This window comes from Lissotriton vulgaris, chromosome 12, assembly GCF_964263255.1.
Source record: "Lissotriton vulgaris chromosome 12, aLisVul1.2, whole genome shotgun sequence".
In the NCBI taxonomy this organism is placed as follows: domain Eukaryota; kingdom Metazoa; phylum Chordata; class Amphibia; order Caudata; family Salamandridae; genus Lissotriton; species Lissotriton vulgaris.
The window spans coordinates 542646080-542659613 of NC_141700.1; the positions used below are offsets into that span (position 1 = coordinate 542646080).

The 13534-nt window shown below is 44.5% G+C and overlaps 1 protein-coding gene across 2 annotated transcripts in view; it reads left to right on the forward strand.

Moving 5' to 3' along the window:
* ARHGEF11 (Rho guanine nucleotide exchange factor 11) overlaps positions 1-13534 on the forward strand; it is a 1046032-nt gene that overhangs the window by 696124 nt on the left and 336374 nt on the right. For both annotated transcript variants that reach the window (XM_086945337.1, XM_086945338.1), the window contains exon 25: positions 8152-8342. In XM_086945337.1, coding sequence (XP_086801463.1) covers positions 8152-8342 — 191 coding nt within the window. The remainder of the gene's footprint in view (positions 1-8151; positions 8343-13534) is intronic.

The following is a 13534-nucleotide window of genomic DNA, read 5'->3' on the forward strand; positions in this document are numbered from 1 at the left end:
CCTCACCGGTTCTGGCGGTGCTCGGCGGCGGTTCTGCCTCTCGGGCGGCGGTAGCGCTTTGCGGGGCTCTCTCACCACATGAGAGCCCCGCCTTCTCCATGTGCCCGGCCGCTCTTCACCCGGTCCCCCATCTCGGGACCGGGACTCAATCAGGAGCCTTCGTGGCTCCTCGGGCAGTAGTTTCTCTCTCTCGCCGCGATGGGGCGGGACTTCGGTTGGGGCCGCGCTGGGATTGGCCGGCTGCCCAACCGCTTCCGGGTCGTCGCAGGCAGCGCGGGGACTTGAACAAACTCCTGGGCTGCGGCGGTGAATTAGAGGCACACGAGGGGTGGGCTCCCTCCCTAATTTAAATATGCCGCGAGGAAGGCACTCGCTCGGATGCGATCTGACGGCAAATGCCGGGTGGACTCCGGCTATGAACAAAACAGCACTCCCAGGCGCTAGGTCAGCAATACGGCACTCCCAACGCTAGGGCAGATGGAAAGCGCTATAAGTGAAAATGGAGCGCTCCCAGCGCTTACAACAAACACCTAAAAAAAAAAACTAAACTCCGCCCACCGCCCGATGACGAGGCAAAAAGGGTGGAGAGGGAAAAAATCTCGGGAACGCCCACAAATCTGGTTCGGCCTTGACGGACAGATCCGGCTTCCAATGGCTAGCCTCCATTTATGGAGCTAGCCAATGGAAGAAGGGGCGGATTCAAGTCCCCCATACTGAAAACTAAAGATTTCTCCTTGGGGCGGAGCTAAAGCTCCGTGCCCCAGGCGAAACCTAAAAACGTTTATGAAGCATTCTCTTACATAGATACAAGGGAGGAAAAAACAGAAGAAAGAAGAGAATATAGCGAGGGAGAATAGAGCAAAAAGTTCCACTGCAATTAAGGAAAACTGAAAGATTGATGAAATAACAAAGTTAACCAAGCAGAAAATATATGAACTGCGACACTTCCAGGGAACACCAGGAGCTTGGCATTCACCTACTGAGGTACAGTCATCGTATGCCTAAAAAAAATTAAAATGCCCAATTGTAGCCAGTCTGCGAGAATGTCCACAGACACCATCGTCCGGCACAGTGTCTGGTAGCCATCCATAGCTTCAGTTGCTAGTTGAGAATAAAAGGAAAAAGACAAAGAACTTTTTTGAGTGAGCCTGCTACAGCTTCACACCACTGGTTAGGTACAGTGTCAATGGAAAATAAATGTAAACTACTGCAGAGTAATCTTTTTAGTGGGGACCATCCCATTACCGGAACTATAAAAGTTCTATAAACAATTAAGATACTTAGTGGACGAAACGTTAAATCATACTAATCTCTAATATACAACAACTTTATTCGGGTTTTGCAAAAAAAAACTAAAAGTCAGATTGACCAAGAATATAGAAGATCACATCTATAGAAAACAACTGCCACTCAGATGCTGCTTACATAAATGTTGTAATTTTACTTATTTGATTGGTTTTTAAAAGGATAAATGTACATAAACAGAATAGAATACAAGATAAAACAAGCATTGGCATAGCCATTGGTCTCACCTTTGGGTTCTCATCATCCCTATGCGATGGACCTCCAAATAAGACTGAATCTCTAAGGGCATCTGCCTAGCCAGTTCATGTTTTAAGGAATCTGGCCACCATGACTGGTGTGAAACTTGTGATATCAGATAGTGTCTACAGTTAAAACCTGTTTTTATCTTCTATGGGTGCTGCATAGAGAGACCCATTTTTTCCAGCAGAGTAATAAGCAGATACTGTTGATAAACCATGTGTCATGTTTCATATTTTCCATTCGCAAACATTTTGAGCAACAAGCTCCCAAGGTAGATCCTTAGACTCTCACTGCGACCTAGAAACAAACTCTTGGGCGTTGTTCCCTAGTGCAACCTGAAGAGATGGCAGGAGAGGAGCCAGGGGGTGGGTGTGGGGGGGTGGGGGGGGCTTGGGGGAGGGCATGTAGGGCGCAGTTGCCCTGCTCTGGAAACCCCTTTGATTGTTTATTCTGAACAAAGCATTGTTTCAGGAATTTCAGAAGAGTTCCAAGACACAGCTTTTCTCGGCATAACATAACATAAGCCTTTAATTTACAACAGTGCCAGGAAACACGTGCAGACAGTTTGAAGCGCTTCAGAAATACCATTAAAATAAAACAAATAAATATATTTACTTATCGCCCCTAGCACCTCACTGCCCAGTCAGCCAGCTGTTTCCAAAAAAGTAAATAGTTCTACTATATTCACATTGTACCAAATAGTGTGTGGAGGGCACAAAATGAGTGACGCAGCATGCCCCTCTGTTGCCAATCCGGTAGCCAGCAAAAAATTTGCAGCCGACTGGAGTGGATGGATTACATCCAAAAAAGGACAGCTGCTTTTGCGAATTAACTTCCGTAGCAGTCTGTAATGGTCCAGTTCCTGTGTAATCCAATGGGATGCACTTTAAAAGGGTTGCCATGCCTAAAAAGAGTGGTACAAAAGGGGGTGGTGATGGACGGAGCATCTGAATCAATCAAACTCTCACACCCAGTCAAAAGATCTGGGTTTAATCCATCACCGTTCTTTAGCCCACTCTTCCACCCCAGTTCAGACATGGCTATATGCAAATCAGTCTGACCCTGTGCCTCATGGGAACAGTCCAGCCCGAACTGCCAAGCCATGTCTTCCCTGGACCGGAAACAAGCTTCCTAAAAGGAGTTGCAGCCCGTCTTTGTCCACTGAAGCCGGTGTTTGCCTATGTCTATCTGACTTTAGACTCATCTGATGGCACATTGACTGCAGTGACTCAGACACGTCTCTGAAACACAGACCTCTGCTTTGTTTCAGGTGAGCCTGGTATGTCCTTGGAATTTCATTCCCCTGCCATGTCCGCATTAGAAACAATGATGCCACCGGCTAGCTCAAACCCACCTAGGGCATAGCATGCAGTTTGGCATTTTTACAATAATAACTTCGATGACAACAACTTTGTGAAACAAGTGAAAGCACAGCACGTTGTGTGGAAATAGTAACCTGACCCACGAAGAATGCAGCTGCCACCCTGCATGAAGCTGCTTGCTCCCGAGAGCAAAGCGCTGTGGAAGTGAATATTAGAAAAGAGGTGGGACATACACTCGCCTTTAGCCATTTGCGCGCTTTCATTTTTGAAAAACACATGAAAAAGCCACTCCAATGTGTGGAAGGAGTCAGACCCACACGGAGAAGCCACAAGATGCCTGGCAGAGCAGCGCATGCGCGCTACTAGGCTCGACCTAAAAAGGGGAATATGCTGGGCTTCCTTAGCTCCTGGTCTTCCCTGACTGATGACCGCTGTCTATTAAAGACCTCCTTTATTTGGCCCAAATCCTTCTTGCTACTCGATTTCGGATTTGAAAAAAGGTCTGCTCTTCCTAGGCTCGAAGAACACTCCTTGATGTATTTGAGTCACAGGATATGGCAGATGTGATCAAGGGCCATGCAGTCCTTTGAAATCTGTTTATTTAAACCAGTCCCTTTGTCGAGCCAGGTTTTTATCCACAATGAGATGGGGTGAAAGGCCAACAGATCAGAGATAGAGAAAATACCAAGCTCTTCTGGGCAACAAAGGTAGAGGTACCCTGAGGTACAGCTACTAGACGTCTCATAAAGATGTTTTCAGCTATTTGTCTTCATGAGCTATATAACCCCAGATTTCACTACCATACAACACCTTGGCAATGCACTTGGCCCTATAGACCTGCAAGAGCACCCCATTCGGTCTCTTGCCCAATCTAGAGGCAAAATTTGAAATGGACTCTTTTGCTCGTGTAAAATACCCTTTCATTCGGCTTTTCAGAGGCCCCCAGTTCATCTTGGCATCCAACAGGACCCCTAGATAAGAAAAGACACTAGTCTTGGGCTGCTGGACCCCTCTCTGAAAAGGAAACTGTTGAGTGACCTTGAAGTAATTGGTATATCAGACCTCCGCCTTCGTATCCTGATGGAGATCTTGTAAAAAGAGAACTATTTCCTTGTCCACCCCAGTGGATAACCAGATCTGCCAAAGCATAATTTTATTGACACAATAGAATGCGGAAAACAGGTCCACGAAGGCCTTGTGGATGGTACCAGAGCTGGCAATTGTATACTTCTCAAGAATCATGTACAGGTTCCGACATTGTTCCACAGTCGACCGACCAGGATGAAAACTCTACTGAACATCTTTTTAGATTATTATTATCTGCCCAGCTGTCTAATATGATATGTCCAACCACCTTGGCCACTAAGTCCAGCAGGGAATTTGGCCTGTAACAGTGGGTACTGTCTCTATTACCATTTTTTAAAACAGGGACGATAGTGGATGTAACCCAAGTACCCGGGGGCTGGCTCTAACCGCTACACTGATTATTGAGGTGAGGGCCGGCACCCACAGCTTCGGGCTGGAGACATAAAAGTCAGGAGGGATCCCATCGGGTCCCTGTGCCTTTTTACAAGACAGCCCTTCTATGCCCTTCCTTACGTCCTCCTCAGAAACTGATAGGGCAGATTTCCCTTTTCCCGCTCCTCAGGGATCACTCTCGGCTGGTGGGCACTGAAACATTTCCTCATAGTGGCTAACCCATTCATCCTCCGTAATATATGCATCAAGGGCGTTCGCTGTGTCTACTGCCAAGAAACGGCTATTATCAGTGCTCCAAACTGGGAGCTACTCTTAAGGGTACTGGCCTTGATGAGCTCGCTCCAGGCCTCCTCCTTCAATATGGCCTTGTGCCTAGTGAAAATGCATTCATGCAGACTTCTACAAGCGCTTACTAAACCATGAACCCCTTGGTTGGTACATAAGGTTTCATTATACTTCCTGGATGCACAAGAGCAGGCTGAATCAAACCATCTTAGGGCCCGGTCTAGGTGCCTGGAGTTCGGAGCCCAAGTAAATCTGCGATAGTAGGGGAAATAACCGTTAAGGCCTCAATGGTGTCGTCTGGCTCCGCCTGCAGAGCTAAGCAAGTCTGTAGCTCCTTGTGACAGTTTGCTGATAGGGTCTTGTGAAAAGAGTCGGGGATTATCTCGGCCCACTTGAGCTTTCTGCCCCCGTCCTTGACTTTCAGTGATCCTTCCTCCCCCCACTCTCATATCCCCTTGGTTTGAGCTAGTGGGGGGCAGATGGTTTTGGTACACAGAGGGTTATGGTCACTGTAAATACTTGTTTCAATGGAAAAGTCAGATTGAATATAAAAATAATGGATTTCAAACAAAAAATCTATGAACGAGTCACATCCGTTCCCTTTTAAATGTGGGGTTAAATTCCTTCGAGCCTTGATCCAGTTTGCCCATGGCGGTTGTTGGATTGGGCTCATTCACTAGGGCGTTAAGAATATCTACCTGATTGGTGTGTTCATGGTGCATACCTGTCAGACGACGTCAACCTATATCTCTAGGTTCTCTTCCACTCAGGTCCCTGCATAAATGGATGTTAAAATCTCCAACCAGCAATAAGTGCCTATTGGAAGCAGTGGAGGCATTCAAATAACTCGCCCAACCGAGAAATGTTACAGACCTCTGGAAGAGAAGATGTAGCATTGTTAAAGTTCCGGAGCAACAGTTTATCTGACCCACTGGAAAGTAACACAGTTTGCAAGCATGGGTTATCTGTTCGCAACACTACTGTGCTACATTTTACTACCAAGGAAACTTAAACAACCCAACCCCCCTTGCGTCAACCTGCCTTCGAAGGGGTGGCAGGCACAAAAAAGGAGTTGTACTCCTCAATAAAAAGTGTTGTCATTGGCCCACAAACCTTTTTATAAAAAAGTCCATCCTAGGTCGGAAATCTTGCTTGCCAACCCAGCAATGTTCTACAAGATGTATTTACTGTTCTTGCCATCCAAAGACCTACTACCTGAGGGTCCATGGTCGATGCGGTGTGTAAGAACGATCTGGTGGGTAAGGATTGTCATCTCCACTGGTACTGCCGCCGGGAGTCAAAAGCCATTAAGAACCCAGGGGTGCACAACCAGTGAGAAGTGGTGTTTAGGGGTCACTTTAATCAATTTATAAAGCTTAACTCTATCGCCTCATGATTAGATAGGAATTATTTTTTATGTGGAACAAATACAGTTGTTATGTAACATATATATTTTGTTTTAAATTGGGTAACATCAGTACAGTTTCAACACCACTTTTAAAACTGTCAACAACTGTATGAAAACAGACTTACTGACCTTCTCATGTCTTCAAAGATTGCAGCCGTCCTACATGCAACATGTGTTTTATGTATAAGGAATCCCGCTTTCTCAAGGCTCCATGGTTGAATTTATTAAATGTGTCCTCCTGTATCACTTTCCAGTTAAGCTATCATTATACTTCTTCACTTCAGAGCATTCCATATAATTAAACTTTCAGTAATATCCAAAGCTGCAAGATTGAAAATCAACTCATGTGGAGTTTAATGGTACTCCGTTTCTTCTCAGATCTGTCTTTATGTAACTGTTGCAGAACTTCTCATTAATAGTCTGCCCATAATATATGCAATCACAATTGCCCAGGGATATCCCCTCACTAACCGGCATAACTCTCATGTGGTAAGTCATAACTACAAAACCAAAGGCGCAGTCTATGTTGAGTTGCAGCCTCCAATTACACGTCACTCTTTCAGAGGAGGATGTGCCCCTAAATGCCCACTTACAGCATGAAAAAAAAGTCTAAAACGGTCTTGAATGGCCAGGGTGAGATGTGAATACTTTTTCAGTTCTCAGGGGCCCTGGCACCAGCAACACATGCTCGGACACAACAATCAGTTACCAATGCATAGCCATATACTCTGGTAAGGTCATGTATATTGAGGTGTAGCCATGTAGGCCCAGTTCAGTGTCATAAACACATACACACTGTCCCCCATGCCCATTTGTGTTTTTGAATGTTCTTAAATAGCTTTGACTATCCATTACAGTCTTAGCCTTAAATTTTCTGGTGAAAGATTAACCTCAGATGCTCATTGCAGCTCCCTCTGCGCGGTATGGCTTCAAATACCCAATGAATCCTCTCCATGCCTTTGTTAGTTGCTGAAGTCCAGTGCAGCCTTTAGAAATGTAACCTGGCCTCAGTGCAACCTTCTAATGAGCATGCTTACTTCAAATGCACGGTGTAGCCTTTCTATCATATTTGATCTCCATGCCTAGTGTAACCTCTGCATGCCTAAGTTAAATCACAGGGGCCCAATACAGCCTCACCGTTTGCTGGTATGGGTCCAGTTATGCAGTGCTATCTCCTAATTCCCTAATATAGTCTTGAATACTTCCTCACTATACATGTGTAGGTGCATTTTCTCCCTATGCAGAGATCTAGTCTTGTGCAGGTTTAGCCCTGAATGTTCAGTACCATGTCCCAAGGTGTAGATTTACCATTAAATGTGCATTGCATCATTTCAGCTTTAACCTCTAGGTGTAAATCCCAGCTGCCCAGTGTTGACTCCCAGTGTTGAATTTTGTCTGATGAAAGATGCCTCCACTTGTGTAACTTTGATGTTCAATTCCGTCCCTTTTTGCATCCAGGACCAGACCAGGAGATCCAATGGTGCTAGGGTTCAACACTCCACCTCATATTTCTTGATTGAAGGCAAAGCACAGACCTTGTTGAAGGAACACTGATCCCAACTTACTTTCTTCTTGTGCCACAGGAGCTCTCTTACTGGCTGTCTTTAACTTCTTCCCTGATGCTTCAGTTTGTAGGCTGCTGGATGGAAATGTTGGGATTTCTTATCCCTAGTTCCAGCCAGAGACTCCCAGCAGCTTTCTCCTTGTGCTGAGGGACTAGAAGGTGGGATAAGGGATTGGAAATCAAGAAGGCAGACCAGGCTCACAAAGCCATATTTACTTGCTTTTGTATACTATCCCTGCTACCTCGGAGACCAGGAGAACAGCAAACTGCTATCTAGCTACTTCGCTCGTTAACCGCTAAATGGTGTACGTCATAAGCATTCCATATGTTGTGTACTTTCATGCAAAGTAGTAGTTATGTGTTTTGTTCCAGAGAGCAATGCAGATAATAGTGATGGCAATTTGATGATAGACTAGAAAGTACAAACTAGTCTGGTTGGTTATCATAGCCTCAGTAATGAATTGTGGACATGCAGTTAGTATAATGTGCTTGTAAATAGTGGAACCTTGCTTTTAAAATAATTTGCCATGTATTTATAACTCTTTCAGAAGCATCGAATCCCCTAATTTAGGGTTTGCTGGGGGTGATTCCCTTCTTCCTAATCTGTTAGAGGATGAGCTGTGCCATCTCTCAGACCTGGATCCTGAGCCAGACTCGCAGAATTGGCAGCATACAGTTGGACGCGATGTTGCACCCCATCTACCACAGAAGGAGAGAGCTAGGCAGGAAGTGATACACGGTGAGCAGTCCCATTCATTGTCTGATTACTGATTCTGGAATGTTACAAAGCATTGTTTGCATTTTATTTGTTTTCTAATGAGCATCCACAGCTGTAAAACATATAAAAGAATAGGGGCCATATGTACAAAAATAGCTTTTTTCAAAGTGTGATTCTTTCTTAATCACACTTAGGAACTCACAGTCCCTAATCCCTGGTTGGTTGCAAATCGACCTTCCTCATGAATATTAATGAGGTAAGTTGTAATGTGTGACTCATTAGGAATGATAGCCAGCACAGGGATGCTGGCCTGCTGGGGTAAACAGAACACCATGTCTGTGATTGCTTTTTAATAAAGTAATCTTTTTGTTTTTTTCTAAATGCAGCCTGTTTACTTCAAGGAATATAGAAAATGAAACTTTTAAGTTTCATGGGACCACTGCGTGCTCTTAAAAATATTTTTCTTTACATTCTCATAGGGGATGGGGATCCTTAGGGACCCCTTCCCATTAGCGATTGGTTACCACTATCTTTTAGTAGTCTATATAAAATATTTTATGTTTTTACAATCTGTAATTAGGTTGCAAAACATTAGTACATACCACTGCAAATCGATAGTTGAAAGACCTAAGCACGCCCCTTCCAAATACCAAATTTCTAAATCAAATTGCAATTTGGTAGTTACAGAATTGCAGTTTATTTGTACTTTAAAAAATTTGTTTGGGGCATGTGTGCTGTATATACACATGCTTTGCATACTCCTGCCGTCTAGTGTTGGGTCCGGATGTTTGCAACTTGATGTTCTTCAAAGAAGTATTTTCCTAGTCACAAGGTAAGGTGACTCCTCCTTTCGGTGACAGTACGCATGGGGATCAACTCCATTATTAGATAGATTTTTTCCGCCATCACTTTCGGACGTGTATTGCTGCGCTCTGGTTCGGAACCATTCTTCGGGTTCTCCTCGGTGCACAATCCACTCTACCGTCGACTTATTGTTTGCGTACACTTTCCACCTTTCCACTTATTGTTTCGGTCAACAAAATCTGCTTTAGATCGAAAAGCTCTGTGGACTGACTTCCGGCCTAATCACGTCGGTCCAGCTCTCCGTGGATGGAATGGACACCGTTCAAATTCTGTCCTCAGTGCAACGCAAATTATCTGCGTTCTGACTCACACCAGGTGTGTAACTTGTGCTTGTCTCTGGAGCACAAAGACGACTGCAACACTTGTAGATTGTTTTGGCTGAAGAAAACTCTTCGCGAACGTCGGGCTTGATGTCAAGAGATGCAGTGGCAAAGCATTGAAGATAGGCTGGATTTCTTCGGTAAAGAGTCCAAGCAAGGAGACATTGGTGTATGAGGGGCGGAGGAGGAAGCAGCCTTCTCTGTGTCGGATTCGGAGCTCCAGATAGACCTCAACGCCAAAGAGCTTTCACAGGGACAGAGTGACATGAGTACTGAAGACCCCTTGCCTCATCAACTCACTCACAAAAACCTAAGGCTTCGGCACCACCCCTGCCTTCTGGCCAAGGTTGGCACAGAAACAAAGTTTCTAACTCATTGCCTTCCGGCTCGGCCCCCGTAACACACAATCGAGCCTTCCAGCTCGGGACTGAATCGACGCAAAGCCTTTTAGAAGCCGAAACCCTCTGCTTCCAAGTCGCTCCACTGGAAAGGGAATCCAAGAAGCTGGACCATCTTGAGAAGAAAATGTTCTCTTCCCCCAGCTTCGGACTGCGGTCGGTAAACACTGCATGTCTACTGGGACGTTTGTTCCCACTCTGTGTGGAATACGGTTGCGCAGGTGCTGCCTCAGTGTCCGATGGGGGCCCGGACAGTCCTCTCTCAGGCTGCCACCGCTGGGAGGAATGCAGCTAAGTTTACCATCCGTTGTGGGCTGGATACCGCCGACTCTCTAGGCAGGACGATTTCCACGTCTTTAGCCCTTCGTCGCTACACCTGGATGAGATCGACTGGCTTTTCGGGCGATGTCCACAACACCTTGATGGACATGCCCTTTGATGGCCATCGCCTTTTTGGCGTCAAAGTAGACAACGCTCTAGAGCGTTTCAAGGACTCATGGGTACATCCAAGTTCTTGGGCCTCTCCAGCGGCCCATCGCAGTCTGCTTTTTGCCCCTTTCGTGGCTACTGATGGGTGCACCACTATGTCCTGCCCAGAGCCACAGCAAGTTTCCCTTTCCTTCGTGCAGCCGGGGACGTGGGAACCAATACCGTGCTTAATGGGGCGGGCCAGTCCACCAAACCTCCTCTGCAGCAGCCTCCACACCCTCCTAGTCCGTCATCATCTCCCCCACTGGCACACCATCACGTCGGACAGGTGGTTTTTGCTAATAGTCCGAAGCGGCTACTCCCTCCTCTTCAAGACTAGCCCTCCAGCCATGCCACCTCAATACCACCGCATGTCGGAGGATCACCTGGCACTTCTCCAACAGTAAGTTTTGGCTCTCTTCACCAAAGTAGCCATCAAGCGCGTTCCGGCCCCAGAAGTAGGTCGTGGTTGATATTCCACTACTTTCTGGTACCCAAGAAGGACAAGGGCCTGTGTCCTATCTTGGATCTCAGGAACGTCAACCGCTTCCTCCGGGAGGGGAGAAGTTCAAGCTGTTGACGCTCGCTCAGGTCTTGTCTGCCCTCGATCCTGGAGACTGGATGGTAGCCTTGGACTGCAGGACGCTTCTTTTCACATCCCCGTCCTGCCGGCCCACTGGCGTTACCTGCGGTTCACGTTAGGCCTTGAGCATTTTCAGTTTACCGTGCTCCCCTTTGGCCTTACTGTAGTATCCCTTTTAGATGACATCATATTGCTTTACTAGAATTGTTATGCTTCGTATCTGTGTTCTACATTCCTTATGTGGGAGTTGCTCAGATCTTCTGGCATCTCTTCACTTGTGGTTGTTTAAGCTGTTACCTCCTAGTAATAAACTCTTTCTTCAACCTGCTTCAAGAGAGTGTCTCATCAATCTACCACATAAATTGGCGACGACCGGGATATGGAAGAACCAACTCTTTGAAGCAAGTATTTTTTTTTTTTTTTTAAAAAGAAGAAATAATATTTGAAGAACAGCGTTCACACGTCTCAAAGGTATTTCTTCACTACTATTCCATGTGTAAATGATCGCACCAGCGGCAGTAATCAACTTCGTGCCTTGATTGCACCTGCGGCAGTGTTTGTTGTCGGATTTTTATTGACCTTACACGTTTTTGTCATTTCTGACATTGACGGTGTTTCGTCTCACCGAATTTAACATACCGAACTTGCCTTACGAATTTGACGCGATATTTGTTCAACTGTTTGCTTTAAACGCATCAAATTCATGTAACCAACTTTTTGTATACAAAAGACTTAAATCTTTCATACCTGCATCTTTTAAAATGTGGTTAGTGATTCCTCGATCCCGAGCAAGCTTCAGAACTCTTGTTGTTGCTTGAGCTCTCTCGCGCGTCAACGCTCTCTATGACGTTTGATGAAAGCGTCCTAGCGTTGCTAAGGTCAAAGAATCACACGTTTTGACGTGACGTGGCGGCCATTTTCATGACGCACTGTTGTTTACTTTGCCCGATAAACGCTACGCTGCTAACTTAGACCTTGCACAATTTATTTTACCAGCGTTTCTTCACATAACGAACATCTTAATTCGACGGACTTCAGCAAGCAGCTCCTGACTGTTTTAACTCCTTCAGTATTTCTTTCACGAAAACGAAGTCGACTACGGTGACTACATTTATTTTATTAATTCTTTATTTTCCTCTTCCACAGAAACCACATTGACCACAGTGACTACATTTTTTTTGTTAATTTATTATTTTCTTAAATTGTACAATTTCTCTTCTTGAATTGTGTATTGTATTTACCTGAAATGTCAAACAACATTATTTCTCCTTTACACTTTTTACCTGTGGCTGGAGATCCCAAGGTAGAATGGGATCTATGGTACCCCACATTTTTAGCATATGTGGATGTAATGGAGGAAGATGGTTGCTCTCCTAAAAGGAAGTTGGCACTATTAGAAAATTGTTTAGGGGGTGCTGGCCTTAAAGAATTAGAAAATGTACCTCCTATCGAGGGTGCAGGTGATTTTAATATTTTTGAGGTGGTAATAAAACACTTAGCTTCTAGGTTTGGAAGAAAAATTAATACTGTTATGGAGAGATTTAAGTTTTATTCGAGGGTACAGAAAGACGATGAGTCCATTGAAAACTATGTAGCTGCATTACGAACCTTAGCAGGTTCTTGTGCCTTTGAAACAATACATTTTGAACAGGTACTAAGAGACCAAATTATGATGAAGACCAAAAGCAAAAAGATCCAAGAATGTCTATGGATGGGAACAGAGTCTTCTCTTAATGCTGTATTGAACATTGCCAAAGGCATTGAACAATCTGAACTCTTTGTAAGTCAGATTAGAGGTCAGGATGTTAAGAATAAAGTAATAATTCCTGAGGTTGCGTTAGTTAAAGAAGCCCATAATCAAAAGAAGTTTCCTTTTACTCAAAATAAAAAAGAGTATTTCACAAGAGACAACAGATTTCCTGGCAAGAAGAACCAAGTAATTTGTTATAGGTGTGGAGCCAACGATCATGTTGGCAATTACAGAGGTTGTCCAGCATGGAATAAAATTTGCATAAAATGTAAAAAAAACTGGACATTTTAGCAAAATGTGTAGATCTGCTCAAAAAGTAAATTTGTTAACTGATTCAGAGTGAAAATTCAGAAGAAATCCAGGAAATCAACACGTTATTATGTGTTGGTGACACCAAATGTAAAGGTTTTCCCAAGGACATAATATCGATAAATGGTGTAGAAATCTCTATGCTCATAGATTCTTGTGCATGGTACAGTATAATTGGTAGTGACATTTTTAACAAGTACTGGATGTCTTCTAGTTTACTTCCATCTGATGTTCATCCTGGTGGATATACTGGTCGGAAAATTGACTTGTTGGGTTTTATGTGGGCTGACATTAAATTTAAACATAAGATTATCAAAGGTAAAATTTATGTTGCATCCAAGGGAGCTTCTATCCTAAGTTGGCCACATCAACACGAGTTAGGAATCAAACTAGATCCCAATGCTTCTCCACCTGTCTACCTAGTATCTTCTGTTGATGATGAATTCACTCTCAAGATTAAGAGCAAATTTCCAGACATTTTTTCTGACACTTTAGGCGAATTTGTAAACTTTAAACACAAA